We start from the raw sequence: 20,258 nt of genomic DNA on the forward strand, positions 1-20,258 counted from the left end.
GAGTAGAAAAAAATTACCTTTAATTTAATTTATGTATGTTCTTTATTCTAATAGCCACCCACATGTTCACCAGTACAGTCTGGGCTTCAGGCTACCATGCAATTTTTCTATATTATTCTTACAGTTTATAGCACTTGAATCTCCAAAATGGGTTTGGCCATTAATCTACTTGCTGCTAATGGGATTTCTGCAAAGGGCCAAACTACAAGGAGCTTTTGGAATCTTTAAGTAGTTAAAAGTCTTGGAAAACTGATATGAGTGAATTCAGCATCATAGATAAAACAAATATTCAAAAGTACAGCTGTTTTAACGTGCTCTGCGTTCTACTAATCAATGAAAACACTTTAAACTACAAATAGATCAGGGAGCTGAGAAAAAAAGCTTCAGAATTATTAAATGGATTGTAGCTTAAGTTCTAACACACTTTAAAGCAACAGATCTCAGCTGTTGTAAACTTGTGAAGTCAATGGAGCTACGCTGATTTATGTCAGCTGAGGATCTGGCCCATTCTATTTATCTGGAGTTATATAATAATAATAATAAATGGAGATATCCCATCTCCTAGAACTGGAAGGGACCTTGAAAGGTCAAGTCCAGCCCCCTGCCTTCACTAGCAGGGCCAAGTACTGATTTTGTCCTAGATCCCCAAGTGGCCCCCTCAAGGATTGAACTCACAACCCTGGGTTTAGCAGGCCAATGCTCAAACCACTGAGCTACCCCTCCCCCCCAAAGTTATGACTTTGGCATGTTTAAAAACGGTGATTGGCCATCTTCCGAGAATCTGGATATGAATGGTCTGGAACTTGGGGCAATCAAATTCTCACCTTGTATCAGCATCCACTATTATGCCATCATGTGCCAGCAATGTCCCTCTGCCATATACATTGGCCAAACTGGACAGTCTCTACGCAAAAGAATAAATGGACACAAATCTGACATCAGGAATCATAACATTCAGAAACCAGTGGGAGAACACTTCAACCTCTCTTACCACTCAGTGACAGACTTGAAGGTGACAATTTTGCAACAAAAACCTTCAAAAACAGACTGCAAAGAGAGACTGCTGAACTTGAATTAATATGCAAATTAGATACCATTAACTTAGGTTTGAACAGAGACTGGGAATGGTTGGGTCATTACACTAATTGAATCTATTTCCCCATGTTAAGTTATCCTTACATCTTCTATGGGTCATCTCGATTATCACTTCAAAAGTTTTTTTTCTCCTGCTGATGATAGCTCATCTCAATTGATTGGCCTCTTACAGTTGGTATGGCTACTTCCACCCTTTCATGTTCTCTGTATGTATAAATATCTTCTTGCTGTATGTTCCAGTCTATGCATCCAATGAAGTGGGCTGTAGCCCACGAAAGCATATGCTCAAATTTGTTAGTCTCTAAGGGTAGGTCTACACTTACTTCCTGGTTCGGCGGCAGGCAATCGATCTTCTGGGATCGATTTATCGCGTCTTGTCTAGACGTGATAAATCGATCCCCGATCGATCCCGGAAGTGCTTGCCGTCGACGCCGGTACTCCAGCTCGGCGAGAGGAGTACGCGGCATCGACGGGGGAGCCTGCCTGCCGCGTCTGGACCCGCGGTAAGTTAATAACGTAGCTGAATTCGAAGTACCTTAGTCCGAAGTGGGGGGTTAGTGTGGACCAGGCCTAAGGTGCCATAAGTACTCCTGTTCTTTTTACTATTGGCAGATGAATCCTTCTTTACAATGGGTGAAATCACAGCCGCAGAGCTCAATTCCTTCCATACGTGGGCTGTTCGAAAATGCTGATTTGGATCTTGAGCATCTCTTTATTTAAAACATTTAGTCTTTGGTAGCGCTTCTTATTGGAAACCTTATACAGGGCCCGTTGAGAGATCTCCGTGCCATTACATAAAGTCTAACAATGCTCCTATAATGTAGTCGCTCTGCTACTTAAACCATTTTAAGGGTTGGACTACATTAGAAAAATTGAACTAATGTAACTAAATTGATTTAAAAGTGAACTCCTTGACCTCTCTGAAAGTGAGAGCTTTTTATTGCCTGTCATTTTCTTATTCTTATCCAACATGCTCTCACTTTCAGAGAGGTCATGGAATTCTGAAGATATTCATCTCTTGAAATTTTTCTATAAGCTGTTCCTTAATGGAAGGATCCTTTCCCCCTTGTAGTGTCTGTCTTATCATTCAGGGGACCCTAGAAGAACTAGAAATGCAGTCCTCTGATGTGGAAATTGATAATTTGCAAGGTTATTGGATTGGAAGGGCTAGTCCTTCTTATTGGAAACCTTATACGGTGCCCGTTTAGAGATCTCAATGCCATTAATGTCGAACAATGTTCATATAATGCAGTTGCTCTGCTACTTAAAACATTGTAAGGGTTCGTCTATATTAGAAAAATTTAATTAATGTAACTAAATCAATTTAAAAGTGATCTAGTTGCACTCGTGTGGACCCCTAATGTAGACACGAGAGAGGGTCAGGAGGTTTCTGGTCAAAAATTTTTTTTTTGACAGAAGATTCAGTTTCTTCAAAATCTAAAGTTTCAGTTTTGCCAAATTTTTTCAATTTTCCACTGGGAAAGTCCAAACAAAATATTTCATTTCAAGTTGGTTTGACTCAAATCAGAATATTTTGGTTTGTCAAACTGAATCGAAATATTTCATTTCAGCTGCATCCTGGGAGATGTAGTCCGGTGAAGGAGCCCAGTCCACAGTGGGTGAATGGGGGCATGAAGCACCCAAACTACAACCACCATGAAGCATTGTGGCAGCTCAGGGGACACAGATTAATGTTGAACAAGACAAAATGAAATGTGGTTTGACTTGCTTCAGCAAACAGACAGGAGACATCTTGATTCAGGAAAGTCAAAATGTTTTGTTTTGATCAGAAATGTTGCAACAAAGCATTTCTAAATCAATTTTTTTTTTTAACTTTTCATTTTGCAACAAATTTTGATATTTCAACTTTTTGTCCTTATGTAGGATGCTTTTTTTAAAAAAAAATTGGAATTTCTACAGTACAAAAATTCCAGTTTTTGCCCAGTTCCAGTAGACACTCTTAAACCTTTGCTTAACTCAGTTTAGTTTAATTTGGTAAGTTACCGATGCACGCTAACCCATTTAAGGAAGAGTTTAACTGGTTTGAGCTGATCTACATTATGAGATTGCCTTGGTTTAACAAGATTCATTCAAAATCAATCTTTAAACTGGTGCAACTTTTCTAGTAGAGACAAGGTCTAAGTCTCTGCCTCTATTGCTTTAGCTGGTGAAATCATTCCATTTCGGAGGAACCTTCAACTCCTCAGAGGCATCTGCCTCAAATTCTGACATCTGTTTACATTCCATAATGGAAGAATGATAAAAAAGGAAAGTCTGTTTTTCTTATCATAGCTTTCTTACTGATGGGAGACAGGATGTTTTAATCGGAGTTGGAACTTCCCTGCTCCCCTGGATAAGTCATCAGACTAATAAAAATGCCAGTTTCAAAGACACTTTTAAGACATTGAAAGGTGGGGAGCTTTTGATCAAGCATCAGAGCATTATAGACACCTCATGTGCTATTGCACAAGCAGAGTCCCTGCGTTATAAACTTCGGGGAGGTTTAGCAGTGCGTCGAGCCTGCTATGGTGTCCTCCGCTTCATTATGGAGAGTGGTGCTAAGGGTTGTGAGGTGGTGGTGTCCGGTAAACTCAGAGGCCAGCGAGCCAAGTTGATGAAGTTTGTGGATGGCCTGATGCTCCACAGTGGAGACCCTTTAAACTACGCTGTCGGTACAGCTGTGCGCCACGTCCTTCTCAGGCAGGGTGTGCTGGGTATGAAAGTAAAGATTATGTTGCCTTGGGACCCAAGTGGGAAGATTGGACCCCAGAAACCCCTGCCAGACCATGTCAGCATTGTAGAGTCCAAGGAAGAGATCTTACCCACCACACCCATCTCAGAGCAGAAACATGGCAAACCAAAACAGCCAGCCATGCTTCAGCCTGTTCCCACTGCATCATGGGAATTTTTCAACACTTGGAATGAGAAGGTGGACTGTGACCCATGAAAGGATCTGAATAAAATCTTAAAAGAGCAGAAGAGTGGTGCTCCAGCAGGGTGAAGGAATGGCTCAGGGCATTGGTGAGCATATAGAGAGTCTTTCTTCTCTAAATTACTGGTACAATCCAGCCCAGGTCAGTACTTAATATGCGGTTGCCATCAGCTGCCAGTTTTTATATAGCACCCTAGATGTTCTTGGTACTTTACAGGCAAAAAGAAAGACAGTCCCTTCCCCAAGGAGCTTAACAATCAAAATAAACGAAGAACCCATTCAAATCACAACAGAGGGATGTGGTCTGAGGAAGATGGCTAGTGGAAGGAAAACACTGCTCTTAGGGTGCGTCTGCACTGCACACTTTATCTGGCAGTTTGCAGTGTGCCCAGCCCCCCATCGCAGGTATAAATCACAGTGTCACTGGTGAGGCAAGTAAAGACATGCCTGAAGGGTGTGGGTATGGAAGAGAGTATGTACATTACATGCTCTCGGCTTGCCCAAGCTGTGCCTCCCGTTCATGCTGCTATTTTTAGCTATCAGTGTCCCACTGCCTCTCTGCTGCTGGAGCCTTTCCCCACCACAGGAAGAGACTCCCCCAGCATGGAAAGGGTTTGGCAGGGGGGAGGTCGTGGGAAACAGGTTGGACAGGTGTCCACTGTGAGGCCTTTGCCCATTGCAGAGAGAGGCTCTGGTAGCTCCCCACCACTGGAGACTTTCCCAAGTTGCAGGTAAAGGCTCCAGCAGGCAGGAAAGGCTCTTCCAGCTCCACGCTGCTTGAGCATTTCCCCTCCAGGGTGAAAGGCTCTGGCAGGGGGGCTGGCAGCGGCCTTTCCTCACTACCTCTCCTCTGCCAGAGCGTTTCACTGCCATGTCTAGCTACACACCGCAGTGTGGACACAGCCTGCTGCGTGTAGCTCCATGTACACTACACACCCATCACCAATGGTGTATAGTGTAGACGTAGCTTTAAGGTGCCTGCTCCAAAGTCCATGGGAGTCTTTCCATTTACTTCATTGGGCATTGGCTCAGGCTCAGGGACCCCTAATTTTGAAATCAGTAATGTCATTCTGCCATAGATGGAGTTTTGGGCACAGAAATGTGCCACCTATTGAAATTGTCCATTTGGGTGCAAAACCCATCACTCTGTCAAAAAACGTTGGGTCTCTGAGGTGGCCTGCACTAAGGTGTGAATAGTTTTTCCATGAAATGACACTGAGAAGAATATTCCTTATTTTCATACAAACCTAAAAACAAAACAAAAAATCCCCTCTAATTGGCAGGCTAAGGGCTGCAGGTCCATGGAGCCTGGCCTACTCTTTTCCATACAGAGGCAGACCCTTGAGAACAGGGAGGAGGTCCACTAGCAAGGCAGGGTGAGGAAACAAACATGCACGGTTGCTGCCAATGTTGTTCCTAGTCCGTGGCTATGTTGAAGAGTTTAGTTTCCAGGGATTTAAGGAGTGCACTCACCACCAGAGCCCCCCCTCATGTCAGACACAATATTGCAGGAGTTCTTTCACTCTAGGACCCCCTTGAGTGCTGGGTCCACCATGATCTGATACTTCCGTGGCCTAGCGCTCCAGCCAGGTCAGCTCTCCATCCAGATCCTTTCCAGGATTAATAGAAAACAAATTAAATCTCAACTCAAAATAGCCTCCTGGGCATTAAAGTCCATACTATAAACACTAATCCTTCATAGCGATCCAGTCTTGTTGAGGTTAGGCATCTGAGTGGGCCAAGTTTCTTGGGTTCGGTCAGGGAGAGTTTGCCTCTACTGTGCTGGCTTCATCCCGAACTGGCCCTTTGTAGAAGCAACCAGCCCTTTTCATTTGGTCTGCTGGGCTCTGATTGTCTTTCACCTGCTCCCAGCCCTTCTAGGTGCCGGAGGACCAACCCTCGCTGGTTCTGCCCGAAGCCGAACATGGGAGGCCTCTCTAGGCATCCCCGAGAGGCCTCTCTGGGCTTCCCCAGGAGGTCTGAACTTGCAGTTCTTCTCTTCCAGAAGGACACCTGCATAGGGCCATGTGTGCCAAGGCAGTGGGGGCTCTGGCAGGGGGCAGGTAGGGCTTGGTACGCCCTGTCACACAGGGATGTCAATGCAGCATATTCCATGAGCATGGCATTCACCCCAGAAAGCGTTTTCTTTGAGTCCTTTTTTTTTTTTTTTTGCAGCCTCTTAACTAATGCTCTGGAATCAGTGATTTTACATGTCATAGTCATTGATATATTCATGTTTACATGGAGGTTTGAGTTCTCTGAGACAGCCCAAGCCCCAGGACTGCCTTGCATCCCCTGCTGCCACTTCCTCCGGGGTCCTACTGCTCCCCTTTGTCATTTTCAGGGGTGATGTGTGGCCACTCCTGTTGTGTAATGGTCTTCAAAAAGCCACCAGACCCACTGCTCTCCTTCAGCTGAAGACTCATGAGAAGGGCTGGATAAGTCCTATAAACTCCCACCAAACTCCTTTATAGAAGCCAGCCGGTTTAGGGGAGCATTCCTACTGGCAAGTGATAATCAAACTTTATTTTAAAGGACAGTGAAATATTTACACAAGCTAGATAGACCCTGGCACAATGAGAATGGAGATGGGATAGAGAGGAGCATTAGTCAGTAACTCACTAGCATAAGGGGCAGATTTAATTTCCAGGTTGCACCATTATGAGAGATTAATAAGCCTTAATTAATTAATTAAAAAGCAGTGTGGCCTAGTGGAGCGAGTGGTGAACTGGGACACAGAAGCCCTGGGGGCTGTTCTTGTGGCCTGCTGGGAGACCTTGGGAAAGACCCTTCCACTCTCCGTGCTTCAGTTTCCCCCCTGTAATATGGGGACAATAAATAATGACCTCTTTTGTAAAGTGTTTTTGAGATCTACTGGAGAAAGTATCTAAGCAGTCTCCCTAGTAATTCAGAATTGTTCCTTCAGATAATGATAGTCTTCCATCTCAACATCTCGCAGCGCTTTACGGGCATGAATGAAATAAGCCTCACCCATTGCCTGTGACGAATGTAGCTACATGCTTTGGTATTTTTTTCCTGATCAGGTTGTAGTGACACTTCCAGAACCTCTCTAGGGAGTTTATTCTATAGTCAGATGGACTCTAATGCTAGGGAACTTTTCCCCAATATTCATTTGAATTTCCTGTTATTGACCTTTGCACCTAAGTCTGGGGTTTAGGTGTCTACGTACCTTTGTGGATCCTACCCTTAGGCCCTGATTCTGGAAGGTATTTAAGATCACATGTTCCCTAGATAGTTGAGTAGTCCCAATAAGTCAGGGCGACCGCTTAGTTACTTCACATTAAACACATGTTCCTGAATCAATCAGAATATTTGTTAAGAGTATATCTGCATCCTTTTTGCCCCATCTTGGGATTGGTAATGTTACAAAAATCATTCACTTTTTAGCTCCTGTGCGTTATAATTTACTAAAATTTAATCTTTTTGTAGGGGGAGGGATAGCTCAGTGGTTTGAGCATTGGCCTGCTAAACCCAGAGTTGTGAGCTCAATCCTTGAGAGGGCTATTTAGGGACCTGGGGCAAAAATCTGTCAGGGATGGTACTTGGTCCTGCTGTGAAGGCAGGGGGCTGGACTTGACTTAATGACATTTCAAGGTCCCTTCCAGCTCTATGAGATAGGAATATCTTCATATAATGATAAAATCATTATATGTGTCATACCAGACTCTAGAAAACAGTGCATTTTGGGGATAATGGAGCAAGCTGATGTATTGCTTCTGTACCGGGGAGCAAATTCTTCTCTCCCATTCAGCATCTTATTCCATTCCATTGATTTCAATGGGGCTATTCGTGGAGTAAGATGTTGCTCAGAATGAGCAAGGGTGGCAGATGTTGCCCCTTGGGAATAAAGTCCCAGATTCCTTCCTGTACCAGAGTTCCAGTTGGTTTAGCAGAGTGGGGTGAAGGGTGGCATCAGGGAGCAGGGCCGGCTCTGGCTTTTTGGCCGCCCCAAGCAAAAAAAAAAAAAAAAACCAGGGGTGGCCAGAATGGCAAAGCAAAAAAACAAAAAACAAAACAAACCTGCGGCAAGGCCGGAGCCAGGGTGCAGGGGGACTCCCTCTGCAGATGTGCCCCAGCTAGCGGGGGGAGGGGGAGGGAGCAGGGGGGAGAGAGAGAGTGAGAAGGGGGTGGCCAGGGCTTCAGTGGGGAGCTGCCACGTGGTGCCGCTGCCTACCGGGAGGGTCCGCGCTGCTCCGGTCGGCTGGGAGGGAAGGACGCGGGCTGCCCTGCTGGGCTTGCTGCAGGGCGCTCCCGTCCTCTGTGCCGCCGCCCCCTACAGGGCGGCCGGAGCGGAACACCACCCCCCCAAAAAAAAAAAAAAAGGCGCCCGTGCCGCCCTAGGATTGGGCGGAATGCCGCCTCCTACAAGCTGCCGCCCCAAGCACCAGCTTGCTTGGCTTGTGCCTGGAGCGGCCCTGTCAGGGAGCATTCTACAGACAGCTTTGTGCCAGCCTCACCTTGGTGCAGCTTGAGTGCTGCTCAAAACTATAGTGGCTGTCAGTGGTCCCCTGGAGACCATCTGCCAGTGGGTGATTGCTGGAGCTCACCATTCTCCAGTCATACCCCTCCCTGCTGCTCCCCACATATGCCAGTCCCCTTATGCTGGGACTCATAATGGGAATCATATTGGGAGTTGGCTCTAGTGAATCTGAACCCAATTCATCCATTGCAGGAGAGATAAAAGCCAACTTCTATTCTCTTCGCAGTGAAAAGTGATGGGGGAAAAGGAGAGAACCTGGCCCAAAGTTTCCTTTGATGACCAAACCACATACTTTTCCCCAAATTTGTTTTAAAATCCCTTGATACTTAATTTGGAATGTTTGCTCTGACCTTCCTTTGTCCATTGTTCTCTGAGCTTTCCTGCTCTGGGTATTTGCACTGTAGATCACAAATATTAGAAGTGACCCAAAATGAATTCTAAAACTATTCCCGTTTTAGTGTTTTGGTTTTTGGTGACAGTCTAGCAATTTACTCCGTACTAAAAGACAGGAAAAAGGGCCAGCCCCTGGATAAGCTGTCTGGCTGCTCAATATAATAACTAGTGTCACAAGTGCAATAAAATGTTATACAATTTTTATTGGTGCCCTCCTGGAGAATTATAGCAGTAGCAGTGGTTTACAGAGCAGACCTACGAAGCTGCAGGCAGAATGCATCTGTTTCCTTTCTATACAAGTCACTCTGTTCTCTACGGCTGTAAACAAGGACATTGCACATTATGTCATCATAAATCATATCTATAATAAAATGGTTTTTAAATATAGCCACATCATTTTTCTATATTTTTTAAACTGAGCTTTTTCTCCCCCGTCTTTCTCCCAAAAAGGATTCTTCTGCTTCACCTCTTATTTCCTGGAGCTGTGCCAGCTCTATAAGTTTGGTGTTGGCTTTTATAGTGCATTTAGAGTAAAAAAGGAGTGTGGGGAGCCAGGGACATGTCAACGAGGATCTACTTCCTCCTGCTGAATTGAAAAATGTTCAGCACTGTGTTTCCTGCTGTTTTCTCAGGCGGCTCTTGCCTATTGGCAGAGGTAAAAACGGTGACAAACCAGATAGGAAGTTAAACAGTACAGCCTTGTTTCCTGGTTTCAGAAAGTTGCTGGCAACTTTTAAAGTCCAAGAATGGATCATGTCCTTCCTCTGCCCCAGCTGTGCAATGCTATGTGAAGGAAAGAATTAGCAACTGTGTTAAACAGAAGATGGAGGGACTGAGTTGCAGGGAACTTGATTTCCACAAGCTTTGGTAGTGGTGTCCTTCACGGAGATTTTCCATCAATGTGCTATTTAAATGTACACTTAAACTGCTTAAAGGATTTTGTAGGACTAAATAGAATGGATTTAAATACATAAAATAAACTTGTCTGAATGCTGGATCACAAACATTTTGAAAGCCATTCCATGCCCATTATTAGTGTCCATCTTACATTGCAAGCTTTTCGGGGCACAGCCTGGGTGTTGGCACAGTGCCTAGTAAAAACAGTTGTCATGATATGTGTTATATTATTTAGCCACTAGATTTGTGTGTGCTGCAGAGAGAGTTCCAGACAGAGTGTGATTACCTGGTAAACAAACAGGATAAAGCTGGAACCCAAGCTCTGTAGAAGTCTGTTTGTATGGGTTTATAGTTGTAGCTGGTTTGTTTATTAAACACTTCCTGTTTGAGGACTGTGATTCCATATATTATGACAATAGGCTTTAATTCTGATTGGGCAGACAACTGAGCTCTGGTGCTGACATGGCACAAATATTAAACAATAGTTATACTCCTGGAAGAGCAGTTTTAGACAGGGTGCATTTTTAAGTTCTGTGCTAGTGAAGGCATTTAGCATCACACCAACAATACACTTATCCTAGGGGCTTGAAGGTGGCAAGGGTGCATTTTTAAGACAATAATAGTGTCCTCTTCTGCCACTCGCACAGACTGACACTGAGATTTGGGCAGGTTAAAATGTGACAGAGAAACAATGGTGAGAGGAATTAAATGAGTTTACAAGTATATACAAGGGAATAAAAAAAATGACAGGTTATAGTCACAAGCTGTTAAGATGCTTTGTAGCATTTGAATTTTGTAGATTGTTCTGCAGACCTCAGGAGGTCTAGTATTTGTCAACAGGATAATCCACTAGGATGTATCACTAGCTTCCTCCCATGTTAAGGTCAGTCTCCTGGTATCTCAGGGTATGTTACACTGCAATCAAAAACCTGTGGCTGGTCTGTGCCAGCTTGCTCAGCTAAGGGGGTGTTTAATTGCAGAGTAGATGTTTGGGCTTGGCCTGGAGCCTGTGCTCTAGGACCCTGTGAAGTAGGAGGGTCCCAGAGCTCGGGCTGCAGCTGAAGCCAGAATGTCTACACTGCCCCTTAGCCTGAGACCCCAAACTCGAGTCAGCTGGCATGGGCCAGCTGTGGGTTTTTAACTGCAGTCTAGACTTACCCTCTGATGACCAAACCCTTCTGTTGTTCCATTTTTAGGCCTCTATCTGTATTCTTCTTCACTGACTGAGCTAAAACCATGAGCAACAGATGATACAGTTCAACAAATAACACGCTAAATTAAAAGAATTTATATAGATATTAAATTCGTAAAGACCTGCAGTGCTGCAGCAAGGCTGCTGTTAGAGCAGACGAACGAATAAGAATGTTTGGAGCTGGACTAAAATATTAATACAAACTCCCTTCTAGGAAATGTAATGTCTTGCTTAATATTTTATAAACAAGTGCATGCAGAGTGGGGCTAGAGGAGTGGAAATATACTTGGGATGCTTTTGCTACATGCTGTATCACATGAACACAATTACCAGCCAGTTTATTAGCTAGGAATTAACACTAATCAATGTAACAGCCAAGAGTCCAAAACTAGTCCCATCGCAGGCCGGGAGGATTTTCCTGTTGACCTCCATGAGACCAAGATCCATAGGTCATGTTGTGCTTACAGTGTAACTGAAAGAAGACAATGGTGTTCTGAGTCTTCTTTCTCTTCCTATCCCTTGACATCTCCCCATTTTCACAGAAGCAGGGTTGCAGAGCCTCTGTAGGCTTTCTTATCATATTGTCTAGCTGAACTGAAATTGCAGCTGTACAAAGACAAATTGCCATATTCCAGCCCAGATGACTGGCCCGACAGAATTTAGCAAACAGCCAAGCCCAAAAAGACTGCAGATTACATGGGACGAGGAGCAAAGCGATGCAAAATGCATGAAAAACACAGTGCCTCCTATCAGGCACTGTGAGGTTGATTCACTCATGAAGTGCGAATGATGTGCATAGGTCAGTACACTGAAAGAATGATCCCAGCAAAAGGAGGTATGGGTAGGTACGGCCAGGCTTCCACATGCCTGCCCGGCAGCCTTCGCTGCCGCCGGTACCACCCTGCGCACGCCTAGGAGCTATGCCTCCCCAAACAGCCTTGCATGGCCCCGCCCATGCTCCACACACAGCCCCCTTCCTGCTTTCCGGGCTGTGCTGCCCGGGGCTCTTCCCCCCCGTGGCCGAGGCCCCAGACTGGGGCTGGGAGGCTAATGGGGGCCGCCGGCATTCCAGGGCTGGGAGGCCCACGCAGCCCGCTCATCCTCCCGGCGTTCTGGGGCTGGGGGAGGGGGATTGCAGTGCCTGCTCACCTGCTTGGCATTCCAGGACTGGTGGCATTCAGGCGGCCTGGGGCGTGTGTGGCGGAGGTCTGGCTGCCACTCTGTGGGTAGGGGGGGAACTCCAGCAGAAGGGGTGGCCCAGGCCAGGGGCTAGCCTTTCCGAGCCGGGGGTTCACCCGCCACCCATGCCTGGGGATCCCAGCCGCCAGGGGCCCCCGGCCCTTTTAAATTGCCTGGACCTGGGCAATTGTCCCCTATGCCCCCCCTCCCCAGGTCTGGTCTTCGTGTATCTCCATCCGTGCAGCCAGTGAGATTTGAGCTCATTGGGTCACAGTTCAGGGCAACTTCATCTGTATTTCCCATCAGTGGTCCAGCCAGGACACCCTTTCTCAGGGTTCCAGCTCCCCAGCCATTGCCTTTCTTGGATGGAGACCTCAGCCTGACTCCCTTCTCACCAGGGTATTTCCAGGCTGCACAGTTCCCTGCCTTCACTGTGTTATTCCCAGCGGAGAGGCGGCCCAAGAACACCTACTCGCTTTCTCTTCGGAGATGGTTAGCAGTGTGGCTGCCCACCGTTATAGATACCACACGTCTCTTTTTATGCAAGCCTATTTTATTCTTAAGGTAAGGATTGAAGTGATCTGCGGACCATTTGCTGGATCAGGAAGAAGGCCCTGAGCCTATTTAAAACCAGACTATTTGTATCCAAAAATCCTTTCTTTGTCTGTTGAGAGAATCCACTTTGAATTAGTAGGAGCATAGTTCTCCAGAGGGGTGGCTTCAAAGGGGCTAATAACCAGAGGAATTACATTAGCATCCCCCTCCTCCTCGTGGAGTTACATACGATTCCCCAATAACACTTACACATTTGCATTTTTAATACAATGGAGCCCAAAATACTAACCCTCATTCAGAAAGATTTCACCGAATTCAATAAGCTTGATCTTAATTCCATCAGGTTTGTCCAGGGTATTGTGAGTCTGCCATACAAAGAGATGGAGGGTGCTGCCATAATGTGTCTATGGTGAGGAAGTGCTGCTGTTACCGCATCCACTGGGATTTCCTACTTTGGAGGACACTAGAGTGCGTATAGTACTTCCATGTGAATAAGCCTTTGCGCGCACCTTGCTCCTTTTTAAAAGACTTTTTGGTGTGAAACAGGATTGTAAGTGTGGATGGGGGATTGGAGACAAAAATACTGTGGCATCCTTCCCTTACAACCTGGGAAATGGAAACTCGGAGTCGGGCCTGTAAATGAAGTTAGACTTTCCTTGCCAATCGATGTAACATTTTTTCTTTTCAAGTTTTCTATTCTCTGGAAAACTGTAAGCTGACTTCTCAAGGGGCTGCCAATTATTTTTGTGGAATTCCTGTGACTTTCCGTGATGAAGTGTGGAATGGACCGTTCCTAAGCAATAATGCTTGCACTGTAACCATTCAATGCCAATTACCTGGTGCAAAAATGGAAACTTCTATTCTGCAGCGTGTGTTTAAAAAAAAGAAGAGCTATTTCCAAATAAATGATGTAAAATTGCATGATATTACCCATCACAACCTACCTTGCTAATACATTGTGAAAGTTAAGCCTTCAGTGTCTTATGTGAGTGCCCGTCAATGGCAACAGATTTTGTGTAACTATTTGTAGAGCCCTGCAAATCCGCAGATATCCACGTTATATGCATGGATATCTGCATCCGTGGATGCGGACGTGGTTGTATTGTTTACCATCTTTGTGGATTGCAGTTCAGATGCGGATCCAGATTTTTGTATCTGCGCAGGGCTCTAGAGCAGCAGTTCTCAACCTGGGGGTCCACAGCCCACTAGGGTTCGGTGAGCTGGTTTCAGGGGCTCCGCAGGGCCGAAGTCTAGAGCCCTGAGACCAGTGCCCCCTGCGTGGGTGGGAGAGCATCAGCCCTTGGGACTCCGGGCTTCACTCCCACAGGGGGTGCCAGGCTCTGGGCTTCTGCCCTAAGGAGCCCCATGGGCCCCTTGAAATTGGCTGATGGACCCACAGGGGGTCCCAGTTGCAAACGGCTGCTCTACAGGGCACTAGTGCGCATGTGGATACGTATATAAGGTGGAGTGCGGATCGCAGGTTGGATGCAAGTTAATTGTTGCGGATACGGATCCAAATTTTTGTGTCCACGCAGGGCTCTGTGCAGTAGGCAGTGTTTTCAAAGGTATCGAATAACTGGTGTAAATTAATTCTGAGATAAGAAGTAGGCCCTCCCGATGAATGTTTCATATTGCTTTTATGATGCTGCGCTGACAAAGTGATGTGCATTGTTGCTAGTTTGAAATATAAGTGGTCCTATTTTATGTTAAGGGTACATTTATAAGTAGCTTATAAAGGATTAGTAAACAAAGAATAGCTGTTACAAGCATATGACATGAGAAGTTTGCATTATAGATGGTTATAAATACATCACTACAAGGTGTTATAGATTATAAGATGGCTATTGATATGTTGGAGTGATAACAATTGATTAAACCTTTATTAAAATATCAACCATTTATCAATGTACCCTTAATATAAAGCGTGTCTGATTTTTTCTGTCAGAATAACTTTAATGTCATATACATTTTCTTTATTCTCAAGTTCAGCTAATGAGTCTTCTGTGAACAGAGTACAGTAGATAGTGATAATTGCAAGGGATTCCAGGGCAGCGTTAAAGTGTCAGGACAGAAGATACTGAGACAGTCAAGATTTGGGTATGAAAGACACAAACACGGGCAAACTGTTCTTGGAGAGAGACAAAAAATAGCTTTTCTTAAAATCAAAATTTCTACTGGAGAAAAAATTTTCATTTGTAGGAACTAGTTTGTAGTAAAGCAGAAAATCTCTAAGTTGAATTTTTATTTTATTTTAATTTTCCCAGTTTTGGTAACAAAACAAAAATTTTGGCTGGTTGGGCAAAAGTTGTCAGTAAAAACAAAACAATTTTGCCGGACCAAGTGTTTTAGTTTTTGGCTGGCATCGGTGCTAGGTAAGCATCTCCTGCCCCAAGGGGGACAGGCAGGACTGGAGGCTGCCAGGGACTCAAGGCACGAGCAAGGAAGACTATCATCTGCCAGCATGAAGCATCTCCATTTTTCATTGAGTCCAACTCTACCAGCCACCAGCGGCCTGTGGGGGGAGACTCATTATTTTTGCTTAATTTGTGGGCTTTGAGTATGTAAGGAAGTGAATGTTTAATTATTGCTGTGTGATTGGTTAGTCAGTTGTTATCCCCAATTTCCCCACCTTTTCTTTTTGTTCTGGGTTCCTGCCCTATCTCCTTCTTTGTTTTACTGTTATCTTTTGGTGGAATAAAAGATTTGTGTTTCCTGATAATCTGATTCTTGATGTGACGGGTTCGGTCACAGAGCCCCCCTTGGGACTGTCACCTGATGTGCTGAATTTGCCTCTGAGCCTGTTTCCCTGCCAGCTTGGGACTCCAGAACCCTGCCTTGCTGAGCCAGACACGCTAGCCTGCTGCAACACAGACCAGGTCTGGTCCACACCCCCAAAGCTGCAGACTTTAACCAAAAACTGCTCAGCAGGTCACCTATCTCCAGGATCCAGACACCCAGTTCCCAATGGGATTCAAACCCCAAATAAATCTGTTTTACTCTGTATAAAGCTTATGCAGGGTAAACTCATAAATTGTCTGCCCTCTATAACACTGATTTAAGTGGTTCCAAGTAATAACAGACAGAACAAAGTAAGTTACCAAGCAAACTAAAACAAAACACGCAAGTCTAAGCCTAATACATTAAGAAACTGAATATAGGTAAATCTCACCCTCAGAGATGTTCCAATAAGCTTCTTTCACAGACTAGACTCCTTCCTAGTTTGGGCCCAATTCTTTCCCCTGGAACAGCTCTTGTTAGTTCCAGCTCAGGTGGTAACTCAGGGATTTCTCATGACTGACAGCCACCTTTGTTCTGTTCCACCCCCTTTAATAGCTTTGGCACAAGGCGGGAATCCTTTGTCTCTCTGGGTTCCGACCCCTCCCTCTAAATAGAAAAGCACCAGGTTTAAGATGGATTCCAGTTTCATGTGACATATTCACATGTCCTGTGAGACTTCATTACCCACATGTATATAGGAAGGCTTACAAGTAAACAGAGCCATTTACAACCAATTGTCCTAGTTGATGGGAGCCATCAAGATTTTAAACCACCATTAATGGCCAACACTTTGCATAACTACAATAGGACCTCAGAGTTATATTCCATATTCTTAATTTCAGATACAAGAAAGATACCTTTATACAAATAGGATGAACACACTCAGTAGATTATAAGCTTTGTTATGATACCTTACAAGAGACCTTTTGTATAAAGCATATTCCAGTTACATCATATTTACACTCATAAATATATTTTTATAAAGCATATGGGGTGCAACATCACACTTGATTTGCTGTAATTATAAATGGTAGGGTCTTAGAGATCACAGGGGCTGTGTATTAGTTTATACACTCTGCCACTGGCTGGAGGCACAGAGCACAACGTCCCACAAACCACTGGTGCTAAGGTGGGCCTCTGAGGAGGAAGGAACAAGGGACTCTGTCATGCTTGAAGAGCAAGGTTATCCCAGGTATATATTTATTAAAACACATAGTTAAAAATATTCCTGCTTTAAGAAACATCGTTAGTGGGGAAAGGGCACTGATTAATGTAATTGTTGCTCAGCTGAAGAGGCCTAAGGTATACAAAGTACACACACACACACACACACACACACACACACACACACAACTGGATCACACAGTTGCTTTTCAATCTGTTCTGAAAACAACAACAAAAAATTTGTAAAGTTCCTGACACCTTGTTGGGCTGCGTTACTCCTCACAATGGCTCTATACAACTGACGGGTAAATGGACCACTCTGCAGTGTGATCCTGCCACAGCTGGAAGCCTTAAAAAAAAAAAAAAAAAAAAAAAAAAAAAAAGGCCACCTACCAACCAAAAATTAACAGGCTAAATCGGTTTTAAAAAGGAAACCTTTGCATGGTTTGAAAGCATGCTGAGGTTCATCCGTGTCTGAAGATGGTTCAGTGTCTCTCTGATGCACTTTAGACATTAAGAAGGGGAGCGGAGATTTGGCTCTACATGCGGCAATAAATAATGGATGCTTTTAATATCTAATTTGCATCTGAATTAACCGGGCTAGCTAAATAAAAAAGTCACCCATTATGAAGGTGGAATTTAGTATCTGTCTTTCAGAATCCCTATTGTGTTGAGTGAGTGGGCACAGGGGCAGGGACTCTGTTAAAAGCACCATTAATTTAATTTCCTTAGAATTAATAGACAGTTCACACTGAAGAACTGGAAATTTGATTTGCTGGAGAGGGTCCTCAAGGAGCCTCTCATTATCCCCATTTGGCCTCGGTCTCGGGAGAGTGACACAAAGCACTTCTACTGTGGTCCCTTGGGGCTGTGGGCATCATTCCTTTGCAGCATTCACCTGCTCCTGTGGGGAAACTTGAGCCAACTTCAAGCCTTGACATTAGATCCAATCTAGAGCAGTATGTTTTTAACTCTAAATATGGCATCTACTCAACCAGGTTACTTCTGTCCACAGAAATGGAATGCAGGACTCATGGCTATTATGAGCCTAAAGCACCAAAGGTAATCAAGTAATCTGCAGGAGAATATAAATACTGTTTCATTACAATGTAGTGTACACATATTTATTCACAAAAAAATAAACAAAATTCATATTCTCATAGATTATTTTTTAACCTGCAACAACCCACAGTGTTACTCACTCACAAGAGGTCATAATCCTCATTTTTCTTTTCTTCCTTGAAAATGTTGTATACGTTTTTGGTCAGATCCTACAAATATTTCAACCACCTCAACCCCAAATCAATAAATTCATTTGGCTCTATCTTGTGATAGTGATTTAAGATTCAGATGATTTAGTTCATGAAAGCACCTAGAGGCCCTAACAAAGATCCCATTTGTGCTAGGCAGGGATGGGTTTCCAGTTAGGCACAGTAGACGCGCCTAGGGCTGCCGGCATTCTAGGGGCATAGAAAAGTTACCAAGTATGCGATTTTCTAGCCCAGTTGGGCTATTTTAGCTGTCAGTTGCCTTTTTTTTTTTAGAAGTTGTGAGTTGCAGTATTTTGGGCTATTTTGCTACCCTGTTGCCACTGGCCACACTGCTCGGGAGTTCTAGGGAGGGAGGGAGCCTCCTGATTTGCCCCGCCCCCTGCCAAGATGCCCCACACGCCGCTTGTCTCAGGTCATGCCCCCTCCCCTTAGGTGACGTTTGCAGCATGCGCAGAATTCTTGTCCAAGGGAGGCAGAACTTTTTTTTTCCTGCAGAAAATGTGCTGCAGTTCTGCCTGTCACCCACCAGAGGCCACTGTGGTGCCAGAACGGCCTGAGCGGCCTGAGGCGGACTGGTTTGGCGGGCAGCGGTAAGCAGCTAGCCGGTGGGTGGCAGGTGTCTATTTTTCTCAATTGAAAAATCACAGCAACCTTCTTGGAGCCAGGTTAGGAGGCAGAGCAGGCCCACAGGGCTGCTGGGGGGCCACATGGGGACGTGAGAGGGGGGCTTCAGGCAGGGCCACATGGGGAGGCGGAAGGGGGGTGCTGAAGATGCCTAGGGACGTCTAAGGTGTAAATCTGACCCTGGTGCTAGGTACTTTGCATACATATAGTAAGAGAGAGCCTCTGCAATCTAAATAGACAAGACAGATAAAGAGTGGGAGAAAGGAAAGCCAGGAGTAGAGTACCAAGGAGTCTGGGGGAAAAACACCTTTTGGGTGGGCATAAAGAGAGTCAATAGGCTCTGCTACTTCTGAATAAGGATGCCTAAGAATGGTGTGCCCCATGGGGCATAAGGGTATCTTAAACCCTAGTGTATCCTGCACTGAGGTTTAACTTGGGTAACAGAAGTACAGGTACTTCCATGACCTCCCCATCACTATAAGGCCTAGGGGCCTCATAAGCATGAATGAATATGTCCCTATAGGGGAGAGAAGTTTATGCCCACAGAAGAGAGACATGAAATGACTTGCCCGAGGTCACACAGAAAATCTCTGGCAGAACTGGGAAATGACCCCCACATTTCCAAAGTCTCAGTGCAGTACTGCAACCTGCATTCCTTGACCTTCTTTCATTAAGGAAAGATACGCTAGGGTGACAGCAATGCCAGCCTGACTGCCCAAGTGAAAAGCCATCCAGCAGGCTGACTGACGCTACCTGACTGCCAGCGATATGACGGGTGCATAGGGAACAACTTACTAAAACTAGTGACAACTTTATAGCGTCTCGAGAAAATGGCTCCTTCTCTTGCTCCTCTGGGTGACTAAAGGCAGAAGTGAGTGGCAAAAAGCCATTGGGAGGTGAAGGTACCCTGCCTTGTAGCAACCTATCTATTGCCTGCCATAGCATGATCCAGAGGGAGGAAGGGAGGGAGTGGCAAAACAGACACCTTTGAATGGCAAAATGTACAGTGGTATACCCTTTCACTTCTTTGTGTCTCGTGTTAATCTATGCTGTGTGACCCTCACCGCAAGGTAGCGTCCCTCAACGCAGGACTTGAAACAAGAAGTGGGTAGGAGATTGTATGGTCAGGGGTATAGCTGTGTATTTATGGATGGAAAAGGTATTTTCGTTTTTTAATAACTAAAAAGTTGAGGCGGCAGGGTTCATGGGGTATGTGAGAACCACAGCCTCAGCTGATATCAATCAGCATAACTCCATTGGCTTCAGCTTCGGCCCAAGTAAGTTCTGGCCATTGTGTTTTGTTTAGTTATAAGCATGAGGATATATTTAAAAAAATGGTCACACTGTTTTAAATTAACTAACTACTCTCAGCTTCAATGTATATGTGCAAAGAGATTCATTAATTGCCATCATGCTGCCTCAAATATTTGATACACTGGGCAAAATACATTTCCACTGCTGCCAGATAAACCATATACAGTGGTCACCATTAAAATGTCAGTGTTTACCCAGAGTTATCACATAGTTGTCTATGAGATTCTGCAGTGAGGGCCTGACCCAGAGCCTGCTGAAGTCAATTGAAAGACCCCTATTGTTATCAAATAGTTTGGTTTAAGGATCCCTATCCCCACATCCCTTTACTTAGCAGAGGAAATTGGTGTGGCTTCTAAAATATCA

General features: G+C 44.8%; 1 protein-coding gene across 1 annotated transcript; it reads left to right on the forward strand.

The window, feature by feature from the left end:
- The first annotated feature begins 1,207 nt into the window (after nucleotides 1-1,207).
- On the forward strand, nucleotides 1,208-4,042 carry LOC101949806 (small ribosomal subunit protein uS3-like). The gene has a single exon (XM_042846353.2). It carries the CDS (start codon nucleotides 3,641-3,643, stop codon nucleotides 4,040-4,042), a length of 402 nt encoding a protein of 133 aa, XP_042702287.2. The 5' UTR covers nucleotides 1,208-3,640.
- Nucleotides 4,043-20,258: the final 16,216 nt, after the last annotated feature.

The sequence above is a fragment of the Chrysemys picta genome, chromosome 3 (genome assembly GCF_011386835.1).
Source record: "Chrysemys picta bellii isolate R12L10 chromosome 3, ASM1138683v2, whole genome shotgun sequence".
Lineage (NCBI taxonomy): Eukaryota > Metazoa > Chordata > Testudines > Emydidae > Chrysemys > Chrysemys picta.

Excerpts from the sequence above, each read along its gene's own strand:
- LOC101949806 (XM_042846353.2), top strand. The coding sequence starts at position 3,641 with ATGGAGAGTGGTGCTAAGGGTTGTGAGGTGGTGGTGTCCGGTAAACTC.